This window comes from Lactuca serriola, chromosome 8 (assembly GCF_051521515.1).
Source record: "Lactuca serriola cultivar US96UC23 chromosome 8, Lser_US96UC23_V15, whole genome shotgun sequence".
In the NCBI taxonomy this organism is placed as follows: domain Eukaryota; kingdom Viridiplantae; phylum Streptophyta; class Magnoliopsida; order Asterales; family Asteraceae; genus Lactuca; species Lactuca serriola.
Genome location: NC_136415.1, coordinates 187,898,299 through 187,923,041, shown reverse-complemented (window position 1 = coordinate 187,923,041; position 24,743 = coordinate 187,898,299). Strand labels below are relative to the sequence as shown.

The window sequence follows — 24,743 nt, the reverse complement described above, 5'->3', positions numbered from 1 at the left end:
AATCGTGTGTATAGTATTTGCATGTGGTCGACTCGGTGAGTCGAGTCGCGAGTCCCCGAGTTTCCCCTTTTTCGTGTTGCGGGTTGGAGTAGTGAGTCATGGGGTGTGACTCAGTGGGTCGGAAGCCAGACTCACTCATGAAGTAAATCGGCGAGTCAATGCCATGGCTTGACGAGTTCAAGGCAATCTTCTTGCCTCAAGAACAGACTCAACGAGTTGTTCATATAGCTCGGCGAGTCTCAACATAGAGTGTTCTTCAGATGAAGATGAACTCGGCGAGTTGTTCATACAACTCGGCGAGTAGGATGAAGGACTTTTGGCCTTTAGTTTAGAAGGAGAACTCGTCGAGTCAATGCTTAACTCGATGAGTAGAGACAGGTTTATGGTCGGACAAAGGGATAGGGACTCGGCGAGTTGGCAAGTCAACTCGGCGAGTCGGGCCAACTGACAGTTGACTTTGACTTTGACTCGTGGTTGGTTAGGGGTAAATGGTCATTTTACCCTGAGGTCAATTAGCAGTATTTGACTAAGGGTTTTGTGGGAATTATAGCCGGAGGATTTCCGGAGCGGCAGCAGCAGAAGACAGTCAGTTCCCACACAAATCAACAGCTACTTTGAGGTGAGTTACCTTCCAGTAGCAGTGGGTCTACGACCATAATGCCGACACACCAGTAGGGTTGTATGATAATTGTTTGTCTCTGTGATATTCATCTAGGGTTGCTACTACTTGTGATATGTTATTGTGCTAGTATGATATGATGCTATGTGCTAGTGACAGTATGGGGAGATAGTCCCCAATATACCGGTCGATAGGGCCGAAGGGGCGGTCATGCCCATCCATGCTAGATAGATTATGAGATATATATGTGTTATATGGTAGTGGTAGGGGGTGAAATAGTCCCCAGTATCCGGTCGAGAGGACTGAAGGGGAGACCAACACCCAGATATGCTAGTCAGTATTCGGTCGAGAGGACCGAAGGGGAGGCAAGCTCCCAGATATACTAGACAGTATCCGGTCGAGAGGACCGAAGGGGTAGGTCGGGCACCCAGATATGCCTGACAATATGTGTATGTTATGTGATTGTATGGTATGTGGTAGATTGGGGGGGGGGGGGGAACTCACTAAGCTTCGTGCTTACAGATTTCAGTTTTGGTTTCAGGTACCTCTTCTTCGAAGGGGAAAGAGCTGGCGCGGTAGTGGCTCATCACACACATACCCTGTATTCCGCATTATGAGATCTTCCTGGGGATTTGTACTCTGACATTACTATGTTTTATGAAAATGTTTTTCCAGACATGCGATATCTTTATGGAATGATATGATCGGTGAACGTTTTATTTCGAATGTTTTGCTAAGTATATGTTTTAAAAATGAAATTTTTGGCTCGTATTTTTGGGATGTTACACTTGTATAATAACACACGTTGTTATGCATGTTTCTTCTTTATGTTGGGTAAAACTATTATTTGCATGAAAGAATGTTATTATCTAGTGTCATGAGTATTTATATGTGGTATGTTTGTTTAAAATGTAAAACTATGAAAAATGAGTATAAATGTGCCACATAAAAAGAGTCATAAAAACAAAACTATAAAAACTATGGTTTTTATGAACACTACATGAGATTTTTAGCAAAAATGGTCATAACTAGGTTATGACACCATTTTTGTGAGACTTGACCCAAAATATATTTAAACAAATAAGGTTAGTTTGACTTAACCTCCATAAAAATGTAAAGATAATGTTTACAACTAATTTTTTATCGGTTAGTGAAAAAGAAAGGCCAAAAACTAGAAAAATGACTTTATCATACTAAATGTTCTTATACTTGTGTTAGATACAAATTTATATGTTATATTTTTTTTTGAACATCTAAAAATGTTTATATATATATATATATATATATATATATATATATATATATATATATATATATATGTACACACACAACAAAACATTTATGATAAATAATAATGGGTGTAGTTTATGGGTCATTAATACTATTTTATCATTTTGTGACAAAGAAATAATTATTTAAAGGTATAATTATTTTAAACTATATATTTACTATGGAAAGGTAATATTTCAACTTACAAAAAGGGTTTTCATTACACTATATGTAAACCAGTTGATACAATTATGTGAGACATAGTCTTCATCGTACCTACGAGAGTACACACTAAAGTCACTTATGTATAGATCTATACGAGACTGACAATTCCACACCTAAGATGTTAGTTACAGCTAGACCGACAGATCTGGGGTGAGAAATGTCTAACATTTCTGACGCCTGAAGAACGTTGCAACATGCCAACCATGGTTTTAGCATGGTTGTAATAACTCACATGGGGAATCAACAATACATTTGGTTTACGGGGCAATATACACTCAAATGGTTTTATATAATAAAACCACATAATATTATTTTCATGTATAGAAATACTTATACATTATTAGTCTTGGGTTTTTAAGACTATAGTTCATTTTAAGAAAATATTGGATTTTCTGGAAATGTACACTACTATTTTACAAGGAGAAGTTATAGATTTTTCAAATATAAAACTCTTATGAACTCACCAACTTAACTTTTGACACTTTTCCAAACTACTTGTATTCTTAGGAAATCGTTAAGTAGGTAATCACGAGATTTTGAGGATGGACGTTATCGTGTCACATTATTCACTTCTGTCATAATGTAATTTATATTGAAACAAATAATATTTGGATATAATGAAATTTTACTAAATTATATTATGATGGTTGTGTTGCTTTGATCATTATTATTCATAATGTTGTGATTCTGTTCATGAAAGTCATCCATCCCCAGACGTTTCCGTCATCCTGATTTGGGGTGTGAAATATTTTCAGTAAGTATCGATAAACAACATCTTGTTAATTCTTATTTTTGTTAGTATTTAGTTTTTACGATTACTCAAAGTTTTTTGACAGTTTCATTGATGTTGGAGTTGATCACACACGGCTTTGAAGGTGTTCAATGAAATAAGGCTGATGTTTATGCTTATAATTGTCACACCCCCGAACCAGACAGCGGAAACGTCTGGGGGCTTGGTGTGACTTCATCTTTGTAGTATAATCACATATTATATAATTGAAACATAACATCATCATCATATGTAATATAACAACATACATTGCTTACATCGAATATTGTCTCTGAATATTACATGACACAATAGTTAAGTATGATGAAACAAAATATAACAAAATATCCATTAGTTTGTTCCGCTCAACCTGCTTCAACGATTTCTTGAGAACACAAGTTAATTTAAAAAGGTCAACATAAAAATGTTTGTGAGTTCATAAGCATGTTTGAGAAAATGATTTATATAATTATGTAAGCACCAGAAAATCCAATATTTTTCTGAAAACAATTTAGTATGTTTGTGAAAATGATTTGTATGACTTTGTATCGCCAAAAAAATACTGTGTTTTCTGAAAATAGTTTAGTATGTTTGTGAAAATGATTTATATGACTTTGTATCGCCAGAAAAATCCTGTATTTTCTGAAAACAGTTCAGTATGTTTGTGTCCGATCTTGTATTAATGCATGTGTGTTATGGTTTACTAGTATGCAAAAGAGAAATGAAGAAAATGTGAAGAGAATGTACAGAGAAGGCCCCCAGACAACCCTATGTTGTCTGTAAAAGAGAATGCTGGTACACCAACCCCTGAGGTTGAGTACCTGCGTGAGTATGTTCCTGAGTAATCCATTTATAAAAGAGAATGGTTTCCCGTAAATTTATAACGTTACTTTCTCTGAGTGAGTCGTTATAACCATATTAGATAATGACAAATTTGCCTGTCTTGGCGTTGTTGAATGCCGACGGAAAATAGAGTAAGGTTTTTGTCACCCTAGACAAGCCTAGTCTAACTGTAGTGAACAGCTCAGGTGTGGGGTGTCATCCCCGTATAGATCTATACACAATCCCCCGCTCTCCCTCCAAGAGACTCTGGTTATAACTACAGGCTACGATCGTACACTCAATATGTGTCAACCGACACGTCTTACTAGATCCTTAATCGAATTTACGCGAAGAGAAACATATAAAACACAATCCAGACCCAAATGAACATGTAAGTGAATTACTAAGGCCCATTAAACATGTAAATCATTTCTAGGCTCATAAGGAATGAGATTATATAACCTGGGCCCAAAATATATGTAAAAGGACAACTAAGGCGCATTTCACATGTAAGGTATTTACAAGCCCAAATAGCATGCAAAGAGTATACAAGGTCTGTCAAACATGTTAATGGGTCAATGAGGCCCAATAAACTTATAAAGTATATTCATGACCTATCAAGCATATAAACGGGTCACTAAGGCCCAATAATATAAGAAAGACAAAATTAGCCCATTTGTTATATTATTGCTTGTTTTAATTCCATTATTTACCACAATGACATAAAAGACCCACTTTTTGTAAAAATGACATTTTTGGCCCATTAAGCCAAAAATTTACAATTAAGGCCCTTTTTGGTAAAAATAGCATTTTAGTCCCCTTTTTGGAAAAAACTTGCATTTAAGGCTAGTTTTTGTAAAAATAACATTTTTAACTCACTCTTGTCAAAAATATCATTTTTGGCTTGATTTTTATAAAAATATGTATTTTCGGCCCATAATAGATAATTTCATCTTTTTGGCCCAAATTTTTATAATTTCACAGCTTGAACCCCTTTTATCAAAAATTTGTATTTTTGGCACAACTTTCTTGAAAATGACATTTAAGCTCACAAAAGATCAAAAATTACAATTTTTGGGCCTAAAACTGTGAGAAGCCCAAATAAGGCCCATTTATGAAAACTATTACATTTTTAGTCCCTATAAGGTCTCAAATGTCGAAATTAGCCATGTTTAGCAAAAAAAAATCCTTTTGAACCCCGTACTAGCCGTGAGTTACACAAATAACCCATTCATTTGTCATTTTGTCACTTTTAGCCCCTTTTATGAAGTTTTTCTTAGCTTTAAGTAACTTATATGTATTTTAAACCGTTTTCTTGTAAGATAAGTTCAAATAAGTGTAATGTTATACAAATATCATCATCTTTTAGTAGATCTTTAAGTTCAAGAAGTTGGCAACACATAAACACATATATAACAAAAACACACACAAAATCATGCATACACACATAGATTTACACAAAACAACTTGTATTCTCCCCCAAAACAAAGTAAAACTAAAAAAATAAGGGGCATGAACTCACATTGCTTTGAAGTTTTTGGTTTTTGGTGAGGAAATGAGAAGATCTCGGACCTTGATGTGTTCCTGAGAAGATTTTCGAGATCTATGAAGTTCTAAGAGCATAGATCATGAAATGTTGTGGGTTAAGAAGAGATTTTTGGTGTAAACTTAAAGTTAAACCATAAAGTCAAACAAGAACTTACCAAAAGTGATGAGTTTTGAAGAAGAGTTCTTGGTCTTTCATAAGACACACTTGAAAATTTAGAGATATGGTGAGTGAATTCTTGATGCTCTAGAGAGCTTTTTGGTGGAGTTGAAATGAAAGAAAATGAGAGTGGTGAGACACTCTTTGACCGAGAGTTAAGAAGAAGAGAGAATGAGAGGGAAAACCTTGCATGGAAGTATGGGATTAGGTAATTACATTAAGTGTATTAAGCTTAACTGCATGAAGGATATTAATGAGGTGTCATGATCTTAATATGTCTCCATATTTCATTTCTTTTTTTTAATTGGGCCGAGAATGGGATAGTGTGAGGAGAAATATAGTGCTAGAATTGAATATACTTGAAACTACAAGGTCCAAGGTGGAAGTTTTCGGCCCATCGGGCCCTCTTAGGGGTTTACAACCCAAAAGAGTGAACATAATAGGTTTTAGGACCATTTAGGTTCAAGAAAACATCTATGGTCTATTAAGGCCCATAAAAATGAAGTGAGTCATTTTAGGCCCAACATGGCCCAAAATACTTTAGCTTGATGACTGTGGGTCCAATTAGAGCCCAAATAGGGTTCCTTGGCCCAAATTACCCAATTTGAAAGTTTATTGGCCCATTAGGCCCAATATGAGGATCCTAGTCTATAATAAATTTGAACCGAGATTTTTAGGGTTTTAGACCCATAGTTGAATATATGAGATGTATTGTATTAGGTTTTGAACTTCACTAAGAAGTTTTGATTCAAATGGATGATTTCAATTTAGCATAAAATATGATATCTTCTTAGAGTACAAGTCTTACAATAGTTGATGTTTACATGAAAACAGAATTTCCTAGCTAAAATGCTAGTTGTGACAATAATGTACTCATGGAAGCTTACATGTCATCTCTTAATCCCCTTTTGAAATATTACTGCTTCTAGTAGTAAAGTATATTATCCATATTGGTAAGCCATTAAAGTACATTGTTATAATCGATTAGATTTTTTTTTCAGTACAATAATAAATAACTCAATGGATGCCATAATTTTGATCCATTTCTCTTATTTCACATTGGTTTAGATACAAAAGTTATATGCAAAATAGTTGTATGTGTATGTAGTCTAAACATTTTGTGTGCTTGAAACAAACTATTATATGGTATTTTTTCTATCAAGATAGATATGAAAGGACAAAGTTTAAAGAGACGTGGAACTGGGCTGTGTTGCTAAAGAGTTCTTTTGGATGTATATAATAGTAAACATTATAACTTCTTGTAATGATATATCAAATTGTTGATGTCAACATACTTTTTATATGTGAATGTGAATGTGTATGTGAATTCTAATGTGAATGTTGAATTTTATTTATTAATTTAAGTTGTTTATTATAGTATAAAACATGATGTTAATTATTAAATATTTTACATATGAATGGTTTTGAGTAGTTCAACAATAATCATGACAAACAAAACAAGTGTGATTAAAAGTCAACAATTGTCACAGTTTAGCCTCTTATGTGTCTGTAAAAGTTAATAATAGTAATGAAAAACAAAAAACGTGTGACCAAAAATAATTTACGGACACGGTTTAATATATTACATGTCATCAAAAGTCAACAATAGTCATGACAAACAAAAAAACATGTGACTAATAGTAGTTTATGGTCACGGGTTAATATATTAAAATGAGCATTTGTCATTTTTTAAATGTGAATCAGGTGTCTCGGAATGGTTTCATCGTGGGAATGGAATTGCAAGTTTGGAATCAAGGATGATGAAAATTAGGATTACATCATGAACATACTCTTTTAGAATGCTTCACCATATTCTTTTAGAATATAATTTCAACATATTCTTTCAAAATATATTATACACATATTCTTTTAGAATAGACCAAATTATGATAGTTAAAAAATGTTGTTATTATTCAAAAATGACATTTGAATGACAATGTGTCTTATTATTTATTTATGAATTTTAATTTAATAAAGCTTTTTTTGTCTTATTCTTTAAGAATGCATAATAAAAATCGTTAATCCTTTTATGATTATTCAATCTTTTGATGTAGACTAGTTCATAGAATGTAAGTATTTGATATGTTATTAGTTTTAAAAATGTTTTCATGTGTTACATTCTACCAAAAATGGTTTTATTTTTTTTCTTTTTAAAAGTAAAAATTGATTTCATATTCATAAGCATATTCTTTAAGAATACACACCATACTCATAAAGATATTCTGTCGGCATATCCGAAATTAAGAAATTTAATTTGAAAGTCAGATTTTCAAATCTAAGAGTATTGATTATATGTTAAAATTCAAAATTTTCATTTTTTAAAATTTAGTTTAATTGACGAAACTACGCTTACAGTCAAATTTGTGTGATTATATTGTATATATGTTATTCAATTGTAATATCATAGACACTAAAATCGTAGCCATTCATTTTTTTTTATCTGTTGGTACAGAATTATCTTGACGATCACACAATAGATATGAATCACATTATAATATATATATATATATATATATATATATATATATATATATATATATATATATATATAACCAACATCAAATATCAAAGATTATTTTGATAGGAAAGTAAGAAGTTATATATATATATATATATATATATATATATATATATATATATATATATATATGATTTCTTATATTTCAATCGTATAATGATTTATTTTGTTGGTTTGTTAAAAAAATATGTGTATAAAAAATTTCTTTTTTCCTATCAAAATTTTCTTTGTTATTTGATCTTGGTTATATATATATATATATATATATATATATATATATATATATATATATATATATATATATATATATATATATATATATATATATATATATTAGTTACTACCACTATGGAGTTATAGGTGGTGAAAGATGGACATTTATTACTACCTTTTTGAAGTCAAACCAATCATACTTAATTAGTCCACATCCTTATCTGTGGTACTCAGAACATTTTAATATAAGTATAAGCCTTGGCATTGCTTTTCTATTGCAAATTTGGTGAACCCTATCTGTCTAAGTTATCTCAAATACCCATTTCACGTTTTAGTGCATCTAAAAGTCTTTTATTCAATAATACATATAGTTTTTTGTAAATTTTTCACTAGCCTTTCTTTAAAGTTTAATTTCGAGTTATACAATATAATGGAAGGTATGATTTATGTTTCATATTTCATGTACGTACTATTTTTATTCTTAACAGCAAGACTTTATATATATTGGGTAACATGATTTTCGTAGTATATGATTATTTAGGTCTTGCAGGTTTGAAGCTTAGAACCTTAAACTACAATGTCTTTGACGAATTCCGTGCGCTTTTGCATAAGGTATAATACAACATGAAAGACCAAGAACATTTAGCTCACATAACTTGTATACTCTTTCCCTTTGTCATTTATACGAACTTTTTATCCTACATTTGGACTAAGATTTATCTTAAACCACAATCTTTTCAATGATTTTGTTATGCCTTAATCACTTAAAATTTATGCCTCGATCATTTCGGCGTTGCCATGTTCTGTTGTATTAACCTCAAACAAATTTCGTGAATCGTGATAAATGATCCCAAGTCGATATTAGCGTTTCTTGATTATCACTACCTTTGTCTGTGATGAGAATCACAATTTCAACATAGAAAAGTCAATTTTGTAAAACCATGACCCGGCTAAGAAATAAGATAATGTAAAAACGAGAAGAGCGAATATATGCTAGCTTATACGATTTTCAATATGTAAAAATAAAAAGTAGGATGATAAATATTCTAGATATTTACTTTCTGATATTGAAACTCGCTAAGGTCACAACCCAAACGTTGTTTCTACCAGGATACCACTATCACTATGAACATGATCATGAAGTCAAACACGAGGTTGTACCGAGGTTCCCACAAAACTGCAAAGCATTACAGCAAGTTCCGATGTGAGAACTCAGCTAAAAGTTCCCTTTTGGCTGGAACTATGGAGGAATTACAGCATGAATCATGGAAACCATTGAAAGGGATTGTCTTGTGCTCTGCAAATTATGTTCCTTTAACACCTATTAGTTTCTTGGATCGAGCAGCTCTAGTTTATAGCAAAAGGATCTCCATCATTTATGGATCCATCAAGTATACATGGGAAGAAACACATCGTAGGTGTACGAAGCTTGCATCGGCTCTAAACAATTTCGGGGTTTCTCGTGGAGATGTTGTAAGTAATCTTGTACATTTTGTTTATAAGATGAAGAAATGATCACACCAAGCAACGAATACCACTTTAATTTTATGCTATTTAACCATTTCGTCTCACATCCATCACAGATGATTTTAAAAATCGCATATCAATTTTTATGGGAGATATACCGCTGCTATGACAGCATATTTTTCTGTTGCTAATTTCCATTTGTGAAGTCAATTATGTTGTAATGAATCTAAATAATGCACATGAAACAAGAAATAAATAGTAATATAATTAAATAGGGTGGGCTAATATTATTAAATCAAGGCTTTTAAAACTTGCTCCACTATAGAGAGAAAAGAGACTAATTATAACTTTGACAATGTTATATACCTGCTATCATTTGTTAGAATGACCAAAATGACTAAAAATAAACAAGTTTAATGACCAATATCAGCTTAAATAAAATATACTAACAAAATTAAAATATTCAGAAAACTTTAGTAAATAAAAATAACATAAACCTTTAAAAAAACTATGTCAGGTAACCTAATACCTAATCTTAAAATACATTAATGTCTCCAATAACACCTTCAACCCCTTTGTAACACATTTTCCAACTCATCAAACTTCGTGGAGTAGGGTGCAGTTTGGCCACATCCTTTGCCACCATGGTAGGAGAAAAGCACCCACTTATGCGGTTTTGTGTGCGGTTTAGCCGCGTATCGGTAGAGGCTGTGATTTTTGATTGGTTGGTGATTTTTTTTACCCTTTGAATGGCTATTTTTTTTAAAATATAATTTTTTTTTTTAATTTTTCCTATGTATAATACCTATCATTTTTTTAATCAAACTTCATTCATATATATATATATATATATATATATATATATATATATATATATATATATATTTTTATCTTTCATCAACTTTTTTCTCAAAAACTTCATCTTTTTTCTTAGTTTTTTTCTGTAAGTTTTTAACTATTTGATGATGTGTTCTTTATAAAATTGTAGGATTTTTTTAATGTCATGTTATGTTTTTTTAAGTAATACAATTAATGTAATGATTTTAAATTTTTAAGTAATAAAATGTTATGTTTTTATTAAAATTAAAATTTGTATTTAAATTGAATTTATAAAAAAATTATGCCACCACTCCTTTTGTGTGACAAACAACCAAAAAATTCCTTTTGTGTGACAAACAACCAAAAAATGTCCTGGTGCCTATGAAGTATGGTTTCTAATGAAGTATGGTTTCTGTGACAATATTCCTCGAGCGTGGTAGCAATAAGGTTTTTGGTACATTTGGTTAAATGTAACGGTTTGGCAAGTATTAGTAGAATTTATTAATTGCTTTGCAATCGAGTTTATTAATTTTAATATCATGTTGGCGAGCACGAATCTTTTTATTACAAAATCTAAAGTATATTTAACAAAAAAGAAGGTGAAATAATTATATTTGCTATATATTTTGTCAATTGATTAGATACGTATCTTGACACTGTCACCTAAGATAATCATATTTACGGTGGAATGCAGGTAGCGACACTAGCACCAAATGTCCCTGCAATGCTAGAACTTCATTTTGCCATTCCCATGGCTGGAGCAACCATTTGCCCATTTGATATACGTCTAGATCCGAATATGCTCTCAACCCTTCTCAATCATTCCAAACCCAAGATTCTCTTTGTTGATTACCAACTACAGCAAATTGCTACGGAAGCTGTTAATCTTCTCAAGAACACACACTCAAAAGCCCCACTCATTATTGTAATATCCGAACCCAACTACCGCCGTCCCTTCAAACATATACGTAAACATGATTATGAGAGCTTTCTGGAAGATGGAGTTGCTGAATTCTCTATAGTCCGACCACATCATGAATGTGACCCCATCAGTTTAAATTATACCTACGGAACCACATCAAGCCCAGAAGGCGTTATTTGTAGCCACCGTGGAGCTTATCTTACTTCGCTTTCCTCAATGTTCATACATGGTATGATAGAGATGCCTACATACCTGTGGACGTTGCCTATGTTTCACTATAATGGATGGAGCTTCACGTGGGGCTTGGCTATAGTTGGTGGCACTAATGTTTGCCTACGATCTGTAACTCCTAAAGAAATATTTGATAATATAGTGATTCATAATGTCTCGCATTATATGTGCGGAGCTCCTACTATTACCAAAGCAACCAAAGAGGCTTTTGAGGGAGGATGGAATCGAAGTGGAGATCTTCCTATTGAACATCGAAACGGGGGTATACAAGTAATGGATCATTCCAATAACATTGTAATATCTGGTGGTGAAAATATATCAATGATTCAGGTAGAAACTGTGATTTATAGTCATCCTGCTGTTCTCGAGGTTGAAGTTGTTGCAAAGCCCGATGAGCACTGGGGCCAAACTCCATGTGCATTTGTCAAGTTGAAGGAAGGTGTTCATGTTGACGCTAATGAAATTATTGATTATTTCCGAGATCGTATACCACATTATATGGCACCTATGACGGTTATTTTTGAAGATTTGCCACGAAATTTGAGTGCTAAGGTTCAAAAGTTTTTGTTGAAGGAGAAGGCGAAAAATCTCGGTGGCACTTTTTTCTTACCAAAAACTAGACCCTCGTAGTTGTAGTAAGTTATCATGTAATAGTCTTTATAAATAATCCATCTAATCTTAACGGGAGATGATATTTATATTTGTGCCACTTAAAAATGTGGTTTGACTCTTATATCATATATTTTCTCTCCATCTCTCTTCGGTTAAAATTATAATTATAATAAAGGATATATAAGTCCAATCATATCTTTTATGCGGATGAAAACACAAAGTGAATTCATAAAATTCATGTGAATAAATATTTGTTTGATTTAAATTCACTATTTTTTTTAATGGATAGAGACTAGACATTAGGATACTAGTGACCAAAATTTCGTCACGGAAAGTGTGGAAAATTATTCTTTTGTGGGTGTGTACTTACAAAATTCAAGTCCTTGATATGTGTGCGACTTTATTGAATATTTGTTGAAGGTAATGTTACAGAAATAGAAAACCAGATTAATGCCAAATGTAAGTAATCGTAGCTTACATTATACTTTGGACAAGAAAACAAAATTCTTGATGAACAGAAAATGGACATATGACAACAGAAACTACTCTTTTAGTATACAAAAAACCAAGCATATTGTTGAAACATGAAGATTTTTTCAAATGAAAATTCCCCAAGTTTTTGCAAAAGAAATTGAGGACTCTTTTAACTTAGAGACTAATTAAATTATTCAAATCCTCATCTTTTCGGATTTCATCCATGAAATCCACCAAAACCTCATGGCTCTTCTCTTTTTAACCACCATAAGCCCATTGACTTCGTTCTTCCATCAACCAACCGTGGCACCACTTAAATTGTTACTCTCAAGGCTTCTTCTTTCTCTCTCAGCAAGAAACCTTAATCGTGTCAACTCAACCAATATATATCATATTTCTCAATTTTAAGGTTTGAAGAACGCTCTCATCTCTCTGTAACTTAGTCACTCTAAATTTTAAGGTTTTCCACTACCATCCTTGCCCATGCCCGTTTACACCACCACTCACAAATGCACATGCACACAACGTCAGTCGCTGCCCTCCATAAATCCTTAGTGTCACCATGGCTACTACCATTTATAGCCGCCAACAAAGACATCATGACTAGCCGCCAGCAAGGCCCGTTAGCATCACCACTCAAAGTACAACCCAGGCGGGGAACTTTAGTATTAGAGTAGATCTATTTAATAAAACTCGGCTTCAAAAAATCAAAAATTTGGCGTTTATATCTTTCTCTCTGTAAAAGGTGGGATTTCAGCTTTTTATACGTATTCTTTTGTATGCGCCCCATCTCTGTTTGTCCCTCTCTTTGTTTTTCATTTACTTTCTTTTCTATTAGACAACAGCATCCGACCAATGCCATTGTGATGTCATTCTCTGTGTCATATAGATATAATGGACAAACTCGTGTCATATAATGGACAAACTCGCAAGCAAAGTATACTATTGCCATCTAAAAGCTTTATAAATATACTTATACTTTTTTCTATTATATAAAAAAATATTAGTTCTCGAGTGATGTTGAAGTGCTTAATGGTTGCTAGAATACTGAGGATCAAATATGTGTGTTTTCTTATATGAACAAGTTGGGCGATTAAAGATATTTTCTGTCCCTAGATGTTGCATATCATGAATTTGATTGAAACTGATTTTATTAACTTAGATGTTGGCTAATGTGGATAAAAGCTTAATTACTTCGGTGATTAATGACATTTTTTCCCTGGAAGATATGGAAGATACGAAATTATTTTTGATGCTCATTTAAAACTTTGTTTTGTCAGGAGTGGTGAATTTGGTAATAGACAGTTGTGCCCCCAGCCCCACAAGCTCTCATCATTAGTTGGTGTTGTTGATGGAGTATATTGAAAAGAAGTAATTTTTGTTGCTTACTGACCTTTCTGCCCCTGGATGGTAGTAGAAAACAAAGGGGGTAAAATCCAGTAAAATGAAAAAACTCTAATGCATCAAACAACCCAAAAATCCAAATCACAAGAACAATATTAGTTCAAGTGGAATACGATCTAATATATCAAACTACAATCAACCGTCTACAATGAAAAATACTACGTAAAGCACTAAATCAGGGAGACACGGAGATTTACGTCGAAAACTCAAATGGGAAAAAACCACGGACGGCGATAACCAATCCACTAAAATATTACAAAGTTTAAAGAGTTTTATCAAATAGATTATAATTAGCTATAATGAATTGGTGACCAAGGGTGAAACCTTAAAAATGTCGCTCAAAAGGGGGAGAAAAGAACTCTCCCATGTTTTCTTGGAAACCTCACTCATTATTTTTCTGCATTCAATTGAAGCGACGAAAGGAAAAGGTTTGCCAAATATGACAAATATGGCCCTTCAATAATAGAGCTTTGACACATCGGAAATTGTCTACTTTTAGACCTAATAACCCATTATTAGACTTTGTTAATTAGTCCAATTTTAGACTTTGTTAATTGGGAAGACAAAATAGCCCTTGAACAATGTAGAAATTGTCGATTTTGTAAGGCATATTTCCACAGTTTCCACCTTTATTACAGAGACAATGAAAATGCAACTTTCCCAACAAACAACCAAGAACATTAAACACCAAAAACTCATAAAACTCCAAAACTTCATAAGAACCTATAATCACCATTTAGTGAAAAAATGATTCCGAAAAATATAAATAATTCATCCACCAACAAGCCATTGAGGCTCAACTGCGATCAGAAACACCCGTTAAGTCTAAACATAGTTTGAACCTGGCTATATGAAGGCTCTTAGTGAACATATCGGCAGGATTATAATCTATATAAATCTTGTCCGCGAAACTATCACTTTTTTCAATGATATGATGCATAAAATGGAAAGATATATCAATGTGCTTTGTTCGGTTATGAAACATTTGATCCTTACTCAAGATGATAGCATTTTGGTTGTCACAAAATATCATGGTAACCTTCAATCTATCCTCAAGTTCACTAAATAAACCCCTCAACCAGATATCTTCTTTAACTACTTCTATAATTGACATATACAAAGACGAAGAAAGAACTTCTATTTTCTCTCCTATTTACTACGGCGACGAAGAATAAAATTATCACTATATTTATTCCTTTTTCTACTTCTTTTTCCAAGTGCAGGATAACCCCAAGGGGTTGTGGGTTGTTTTCTACCAATTGAGGCCCTCCCTTCACCACCCCCATGTGGATGGTCTACAGGGTTCATAACTACTCTTCTTACTACAGGGCGCTTACCTAGCCAACGCTTAGATCCAGCTCTACCCACACTTTTCTGGTTCACCCCAACATTCCCCACTTGATAAACGAATTATAGATTGTAACTGGTATTTCCATCTAATAGCATAACCGTTAAAAGTAACCACATAACTAGTAATAGATCTTTGTTTGTCAAGATCTTTAGCCTGATGTGAATCAGCATATCCAAGCACCCCAGTGGTAGACTTCGTAAAATGTAGACACATACAAGACGTACCATGCAAAAAATGAAATATCTATTGTATTGCTTTCCAATGTTCTTTCCCCAGGTTTGCCATATATCTACTAACCATGCTAACAACATAAGGCAATGTTAGGAAATTAGACGTATTTTCATGAATCATAATAGATCTGATGCCACTTCCTAATCTCTGAAACCACTTGTTATGAAATCAAACAACACTTGTCAAGAATTAGAACAAATCTCAGGCCACTTGCTAAGCTTTGATGACGCTTGTTAGCAAGTAATACGGATAACAAGCAAAACCAAAAGTATACAAGACATAGTAATTACGTGGTTTGGTGAAGGTAACCTATGTCCACCGGAATGAGGGGAGTATTCTTTATTTCAGAGTTCTCAAACAGAGGTTACAAGTACAATTCACCAGAGATTCGCCCTACTCAATAAGGATACAAAAAGACAAAATGACTTAGCATGCATCCATATTTATACTTGAGGGATCAAACCTAAAACCCTAATAGGTCAAGCCCATTAGCCCATAGGCCCATGAATGGTATGAACCAATCTTAATTCGCCATACAACATCTTTTGGAAAATTCTTTCATTCCATACAACCCATGAGCATCACCAACACACATGATGGATCACCTTCAACCATAGTGGTACAACATGAACACTAGTAGCCCAACATCTATCATGGTGGTGCAACATGGTGTATTCGTTGATCATCACCAACTTCTAACGATCATAGAGGACTTTATAGCATATGTGGCTTATGAAAAATATTATGGCTCATCAAGAAAACAAGATGGTGCATCTTACACCAAGATGGCCGAACATGATCATGTTGGCCCATCTTGCGTAAGAATGAGGCAACATCCTTCATGCTTGGCTCAACATCTCCCAAAGGTGGTACAACTTCTCCTTGATGGATCAACTTCTCCATGTCGTTCCAACATCTTTACTTGGCTCAACATCTTCACTTGGCTCAACATCTTCATGGCTCAACATCTTCATGGCTCAACATCTTACTTGGCTTAAAATCTTCATGGCGCAAACATGTTGGATCATGTTTCTCCAAGTTGCTCCATGTTGTAACTGATGGGTTTTGGTCATAAGACATCCTATGTGCTCATACAAACCCTAAAGCTCGGATCTAGGTTTCTCTATTGTACATACTTTGAATCCAAGACTTTGAACCCTAATTCTAGCATATGGAAATCAGAATTCACATGTAAATAGGTTTAAGAACATACCTTGATTGTTATATAGCAATAACAATCCAATTCCTCCTTGAATTGACCTTGGAAAGCAAAGAGTCACAAGTGTCACTCCTCTAATGGCTTACAAACACCATAAGCAAGTGGAGAAGGTATAAGGAGAGAGGAGGGAGGTTAGAATTCGTATTTGGGAAGGGATACACGAATTCATGACCTTGGGGTTGTTTATATAGGTGTAGAGATAGGGTTTCAGTCATTATCCTTATCTAGTTGATTATCCATTAAGCAACCAATAAGATAATCCTTGAATCCTTATCATACTCGAATTCTAAGGCTTTCCAACCTTAAATTCGTTCACCACCCTTATAAGATAATCCTTACCTTATTTTGTAACTATCACATAATTACAAATCAGCCCCTCTAGTTTAATTAATTACATTTGATCACAAAACTAATTCTTAATTAATTATCGACCAATATTAATTAAACAAATATGATTTCTCCTTTAATATATTATTCTTATAACATATTAATAAATCATATTATCCTCTCTCTTTATTCATTTCTCCAATCAAGTTGCTTCGGTGAAGGCAACCCAAAAGGACCATGCACCATCGGGTCAAGTACATACCAAAATAGTTATGGACTTAGACACTAATCCAACAGTCTCCCACTTGGATAAGTCTAATAACTATTCTGCATATGACTTCGGATCCCGATCTGCAATCGTAGCTTTCCAAAGCCGCTGTCAACTCTGATCATATCAAATACGTGTGTCCTTAGATAAGGGATCATATATTCCTCCATTATAGATATCATATGAGATATGATTTCAAATCATTCTCTTTGTACTATATCTCGATTTCCGATTTATGACGACAGACTAACTGAACAAATCAAATTAGCCCTAGCCCGGCCGAGCATTTACGTATGTCATCACTAAACCATCGAGGGGCCCAAAGATATCGCTTTTATCCTTCTTTGGATAAAAGGAACGAATAAACTTTGATACAATGCTTGCTTGTACTCACGCACCGAATCACACACAACAATATGTTTTATAACACCAAGTTACTGGTGCGTTTACATATTATCAATGTGCAACCGATTTGCAAGATACAACTCACACATCTTGGTTTTAAGAATATAGGATGTTATCGTCTCACCAATCACTCGTGATACAATCCATGGAGTGATCCAAGTGAGCGTGGGTCTAATCCAATGCTCAAATCACATTCATAAGCACTCATGAACGTTGCAGCAAACATTTGCTTATGTCTAATACTTTTCTAGACATTCCACACACCAGTTCACGACAGTCTTCATTCATATCTACTTCCAACATATGAACGACTGTGGCCCGTTTGAATAATTCGATCATTCTTAATAACCTCAATTATTCTGGAAGTCAAAACATGCAAATGTGAAACACAAGAATAATACTAATCCCATATGGCCTCAAACCTTTGAGTATAAATAAAACACCTTTTATTTATCACCATATTGATTACTCATTATTTGTCGTTTCGGGTAATCAACTTCTTACTTGAATTCCAACACTTGTCTCATGCTCCTAGTATGTACACAATGTTTACCTATGGTTCTTACTTTGTGAAATAGATCACATTGAACACATTTCCAATCATTCTCATTTCACAACTCCAAATCCTTTTTCATAAGTGAAAGAATATCAAATATTTGCCACTTATAGAATATGCTAGATTCTAATCATTTTATGCAATGATCCTTTCGTAATGTCACTGCACTAAAGTCACAAAGACTATTGCCAATGATATTACAAAGTCCTCTATCGGAGATTGTTACAAGACAATTCCATAGATGTGATGTCTCTCACTCAAAGTACTTTCTTTGAACATCCTTTTGCATAGAAGTTTCTAATCTAGTCATAGATTTCTCAATATTCAATTCCCAATATGGACACACTTCCATATGTTCCATATGACAACTCATTCTTAATAGAATCTTATCTATTCTTAATGATGTCGATATGGTCCATGGAAACATTTCCATATTTTCCAATACTATACTTCCAACTACTCACAAGCGACCAATCCTCGTCGAACTTTGGATTGTCCTTTGATAGTTATTTAATTGTTTTAGTCTAAACCGATTCTAGTCCTTTTTCCCTCTAAATGTGCTCGACATTTGGAAAAAATTTTAGAATGGTCAAACATTAAAGCATTTGCAATCGATCCTATACCCAAAGCGTATGAAACACGACGCATAATGTTTTATTTGCTATGTTCTCAAAATTCGAATTGTGAAGAGGGATGCCGTAATCATAATCGAAATTTTAAGAACACACTTTGTACCTTTGACTAAATTTTATTAACATTTCTCAACCTAAACCTTTAGATTTGAAATGAAGCATAATATTCTCTCCCTTAATTATAGCAAAACAACTCTTCAACTATTGCGACTTTGCAAAGTATGACTCTTGTTTTCTATAATTAATATTGCTAATCTTGCAATACTTTCCTTAATAATCATACAATCATAACCTTTATGCTCCCACTATCTTGATGATTATTATAAAACATAACACTTATGCTCCCACTAGCTTCGACATGTATTCATAAACATCTTAACTTTCAGAAAAACAATGCTTATTGAATTTCTTAAGTTCATGTTTCTAATACTTAGTGCTTTGATAATCTTTTATCAATGTTTCTTGATATTATACACATTTGCCTTCGATAGTTCATATGTGTGTCTAAACAATTAAGACTAATTGCCAAACCTCACAATTCAAATTATGGAAAGGGATGCCGTGACCATAATTGAATTCGAGAATGCAATTTTACAATCACTATCTTCTTAAAATCTGTCTTAGTGAAAGCATTTCCTCACAATCATTTTCATGAAGGAGGAAATCTTATGACACTTAGATTTAAACAGTGTATTTGTTCCTATCCATGTGAATTTGTCAAAACCAAGGTTTACGACAAATTCAAACTCTTATGGATCGAACTTTCTTGATCTCGATTTCTTGCCTTTATGGTAGCACAGCTGCCCACCATGTCTTCCAAGTAGTTAAGCAGCTCACCCTTTCCTATCAATGTACCTTTCATTGATTAAGGTGCTTTGCCTTTTATGCGTTCAAAATGAGAACTCATAGAACTCACATGCATAATTAACTTGATTGGATTGATTGAGTACTGTTGGATTGGCACATAATCAAAATAATGTCAACACGATAGGTTGTAAACCTCAACTCGTGTGCTAGTGATGATCGATAAGGTTTATTTGATTTGTTCTTGAAACCTTTCAAGACCATTAAGACTCCCACTGACTCCTTGACATATAAGATTCTCTTGTCAAAAACCATTTCTTGACAAACAAATATTCAAGAGTTAGTGTAGCTTTTATCAAAACACTTCATAAATTGGTCCTAGTTGGTCTTTGTCTTATCCAAGACATCACAACTTTCCACATTTGATGAATTTTACAAACCTTCTTAATACCTTTCACTCAATGTCACAATCTTAACTTTAAGACTTGTTATTGGAACGAAGTATGATTGACTTGTTGATTTAACCATTTCTTCAATTCTTGATTCCTCTTCTTAGACATACAATTGTACTAAGACTCACTTAGAGGATCAATTGAGATATGGTTCTTAATCATTAATACCTATCATAAAGCATAAAAGGTACTCTCCCTTCTTCTTAGAATGGAGAAACTTTTATCTCTCTGCCTACTTGATTCTTGTTATTCGTACTGCTATTGATCTAAACCCTTTAATCAATTCAAAATTACACTTAATCTTGTAAGTATAATCATATTTACTAAACCTTTAGTAAATCATGACGGATATCATTGTTACTCTTATGGTGGACTCGATCAACATTGTGTGCTTGATCTCTTAGTCCTTCACTTGACACTTTGTCAATGAATTAGTCTAATTTCCAAATATGAGATTTCTCATTCATCGTGCTACCAAGTTGCATGATTCCAAATTTCTGTCCAATTGAAACTTGGGCGATGAGAAACTCTCCCTGTTTGGTAAATTCTCAACTTTTTCACCATAAATAAGAATCATATCCATTTGTTGTAGAAATATGCAAACACCAATTTTTCATAACGATTTTATTGCAAGGAGATAAACAAATAAATAAATAAGTCAAACGAAAATTTATTTTTATTTATAAAAGCAGCGGAAAACATTTGTCCTTACAATGCAAAATCCATTGAAAAACTATGTATTTCAAAAGAAAATTTTCTAACAACTCTATCATAACTATCTAAGCTCAAAATCTAATCTTCAAGTCCATGCGATCAAGATCCATTCCTTATGATTAGATTCATCTTGCTCTTTCACCAAGCTTCCTTTCTTTTCACTGATCCTGTAAAACATGCAAATGCAATCTTATTACATTATGTATTAAGAATTAATGAATAGGAACTTAATGGAGTTAGTGGATTTTACCTGAAGCGCAACCATACTCTTCGACTCTCCCATCTTCTGGACTCTTCAGGCTCATTGGGCAGACTTGTATCCAACGCCCTTTCTTTTGGCAGCAAACGCAGGTCGGTTCTCCTAGAACGTCCTCGGAAGCATGGTCGATTGACTTTCCCAACAAATACGCTCCATTGCTTCGCCAAATCATTTCTGATTCAGCAGCAATGAGCATGTAAGTTAGGTCAATGAGGTTGTCGTCATGATTCATCATATAATACTTTCTTTTGAACTCATTATATGATTCAGGAAGTGACTGCAAAACCCAATTCACAGCCAACTCATCTGGGAATGACACACCCAACATTATCAACCTATCAATGTGTGATTTCATTTCTAGAACGTGGGCACACACGGGTTTACCATCTTCATGTTTCATTTCCAATAGGGCTTTAGTGATATTGAACCTTTCAATTCTTCGATCTTGTGGGTTGGGGAGAACAATAGGAGGAGGAGGAGGAAGTGAAGCATGATTTCTCGTTCCTCGATTAAATCGTGGAATACCATCTTCATGTGGAATACTTGTTCCACGGGATTTGGGAAGACCATAGTTGTCGAACTTTGACATCTACAAAACGGGAGAAAACAAAAACAAATTCAAGTTAGTTGATTGATTGAGTCCTTAGTAAATCACCCAAATAAGATACTAAGGCTAGGACCCAACACAATATTCTACAACTCGGGAGAGGGATGCCGTAACCCTAATTGCAGAATATTTGAAGGTAAGTGAATGACGATTCACTAATTTCCACCATGAAAAACGAAAAAGAAATTTAAGTTTTAAATCTATGAAAATTCCTAGATCCTTTGAGATTCATTGAACTTTCAATGGCATGTTTAAATCTCGATATGCCCCTCTTGTTTGTGACTGGGATGCCGAGGATCACAAAGCGGGTGTGAATAACCATGCAAACTTACATGGTGCCCTCACATGTTACAGTCGCCTATTCGATGTGCCGGTAAACCACACACGCTCCACCGAACTATGACAAACATTGAGTCACCCTTTTCTACCTTTGCTTAGACCCATTTAGTGTGCCGGTTAACCACACACGCTCCACTAACGTCTTCGCAAGGGCACATAGTGTAATTTCATGGAATTGCATCAATTCACTTTTGCCTAAGTAACTAAGATTGGGAATTTTGAAAAACATTTAGTTACTTTTATAATTCATTATACTTATAATGGAAGGTTTCGTCCTATCCTACCCGTTCGGCTAACGACCCTCCACTAGTCAAGAGTGCGGTGGGTAAGAGTGGATACCCATTCAATCGCCATTTTATAGGCAATTTCCTTAAACACCCCTTATAGACCAGCTTCGTGAATGAGGCCTACTAACGGTAAGACTGACTTTTACTCATACATACATATATATATATATATATATACATATATATATATATATATATATATATATATATATAATGTTAGACTTTTAATGTTATATATAGTATAGGGTGTATTTTATGCTTTCAAAATACTAGGTGGTCTAATTTAACAATTATACTTTTAATTCAATTAAATTGTAAACCAAAAACTTTTATGGATTTATTAAACCTCTTTAATTAAACACCTTAATTAGTTAATAAAACCATAAGGGTGTGATGTGAACTTTTTCAAAACAATACTAGAGTTTTAGAATTTAACATTCCTAATTAAACTTTTAATCAACTTTTAAATTCCAAAACTTGAGGGCAAGTTTTGAAACATTTCAACACATTAGGGTTTAGAATTTAAATATGCATCAAAATTAAACTATTTAATCAAAATTTAAATTCCAAAACTTGAGGGCAAGTTTTGAAACCTTTTTCAAAACATTAGTGTTTTAACTATTTAAATTTCAAAACTACAAAACTTTTGGGTTCAAATTTAAACTATAAAACCTAAAGGGCAAAATATGAAACTTTTCACAACAACAAGGATCAAATAACAAATAATTCAAATTAACATTTAATCACATAATCATCCATATTTGATGATTTCTTGCAAAACAATTTATCAATTTACTTAAAATAATTAATCAATTATCTTATAAGGAAACAATTATCTTATTAATTGATAAATATCTTCAATTAGATTAAAATTATAGTCAAATATATCATATAATCGGATTAATATTAATCTAAGATGATAAGGTAATTATCCCAATGCAAAAACAGCAAGAAATCCCGAGATAAGCACTGTCTGACGCACCGACTCGCCGAGTCACCCTCTGGAACTCGCCGAGTAAGGCTGACTCGCCGAGTCCAAGAGTGACTCGCCGAGTCAGGTCGAACAGTGAGGCCAAAACACGATTTTCAGTTACATCAAGCATCAATACAATAGAAACCAATCATGGCTCTGATACCACTGATGGGTTTTGGTCATAAGACATCCTATGTGCTCATACAAACCCTAAAGCTCGGATCTAGGTTTCTCTATTGTACATACTTTGAATCCAAGACTTTGAACCCTAATTCTAGCATATGGAAATCAGAATTCACATGTAAATAGGTTTAAGAACATACCTTGATTGTTATATAGCAATAACAATCCAATTCCTCCTTGAATTGACCTTGGAAAGCAAAGAGTCACAAGTGTCACTCCTCTAATGGCTTACAAACACCATAAGCAAGTGGAGAAGGTATAAGGAGAGAGGAGGGAGGTTAGAATTCGTATTTGGGAAGGGATACACGAATTCATGACCTGGGGTTGTTTATATAGGTGTAGAGATAGGGTTTCAGTCATTATCCTTATCTAGTTGATTATCCATTAAGCAACCAATAAGATAATCCTTGAATCCTTATCATACTCGAATTCTAAGGCTTTCCAACCTTAAATTCGTTCACCACCCTTATAAGATAATCCTTACCTTATTTTGTAACTATCACATAATTACAAATCAGCCCCTCTAGTTTAATTAATTACATTTGATCACAAAACTAATTCATAATTAATTATCGACCAATATTAATTAAACAAATATGATTTCTCCTTTAATATATTATTCTTATAACATATTAATAAATCATATTATCCTCTCTCTTTATTCATTTCTCCAATCAAGTTGCTTCGGTGAAGGCAACCCAAAAGGGCCATGCACCATCGGGTCAAGTACATACCAAAATAGTTATGGACTTAGACACTAATCCAACAGTAACACCCAAAGTTTGGAAAGCGAAGAAAAGAAAGAAAACCCCAATTTTGAGGGGAGACTCGGCGAGTCCGAGCGGGATCTGGGTTGAGGTGTAAGCGACCAACTCGGCGAGTCGGCCAAGGTGACTCGGCGAGTCTGGTCTGAGTAAGGAAAACCCTAAATCCGGGACTTGGAGCTTATTTAAACGTATCATTCGCTCCCCTAGGGCTCCTTTACTGCCTCTCTAGCACATATCACTAAACCCTAGCCGCCATAATTGTCTTGGAGCAAGATTTACCCTTAGTGAAGCTTTTGAAGC

The 24,743-nt window shown here is 33.7% G+C and overlaps 1 protein-coding gene across 2 annotated transcripts; it reads left to right on the top strand.

The window, feature by feature from the left end:
* Positions 1–8,432: 8,432 nt before the first annotated feature.
* On the top strand, positions 8,433–12,332 carry LOC145070868 (butanoate--CoA ligase AAE1-like). Of its 2 annotated transcripts, none has more exons than XM_079017825.1 (4): positions 8,433–8,577; positions 8,691–8,752; positions 9,251–9,613; positions 11,121–12,332. In XM_079017825.1, the coding sequence occupies exons 1-4, from the start codon at positions 8,571–8,573 to the stop codon at positions 12,207–12,209; spliced, it is 1,521 nt and encodes a 506-aa protein (XP_078873951.1). In that variant the 5' UTR covers positions 8,433–8,570; the 3' UTR covers positions 12,210–12,332. The 2 variants fall into 2 exon arrangements, with proteins under 2 accessions (XP_078873951.1, XP_078873950.1); XM_079017824.1 differs by having other exon boundaries at positions 8,682–8,752.
* The last annotated feature ends 12,411 nt before the right edge of the window (positions 12,333–24,743 follow it).

Bases quoted from the DNA above. Each gene is read 5' to 3' on its own strand.
- LOC145070868 (XM_079017824.1), top strand. The intron at 8,753-9,250 runs GTATAATACAAC...TGTTTCTACCAG, and splicing joins TCCGTGCGCTTTTGCATAAG to GATACCACTATCACTATGAA. The intron at 9,614-11,120 runs GTAAGTAATCTT...GGTGGAATGCAG, and splicing joins GGGTTTCTCGTGGAGATGTT to GTAGCGACACTAGCACCAAA.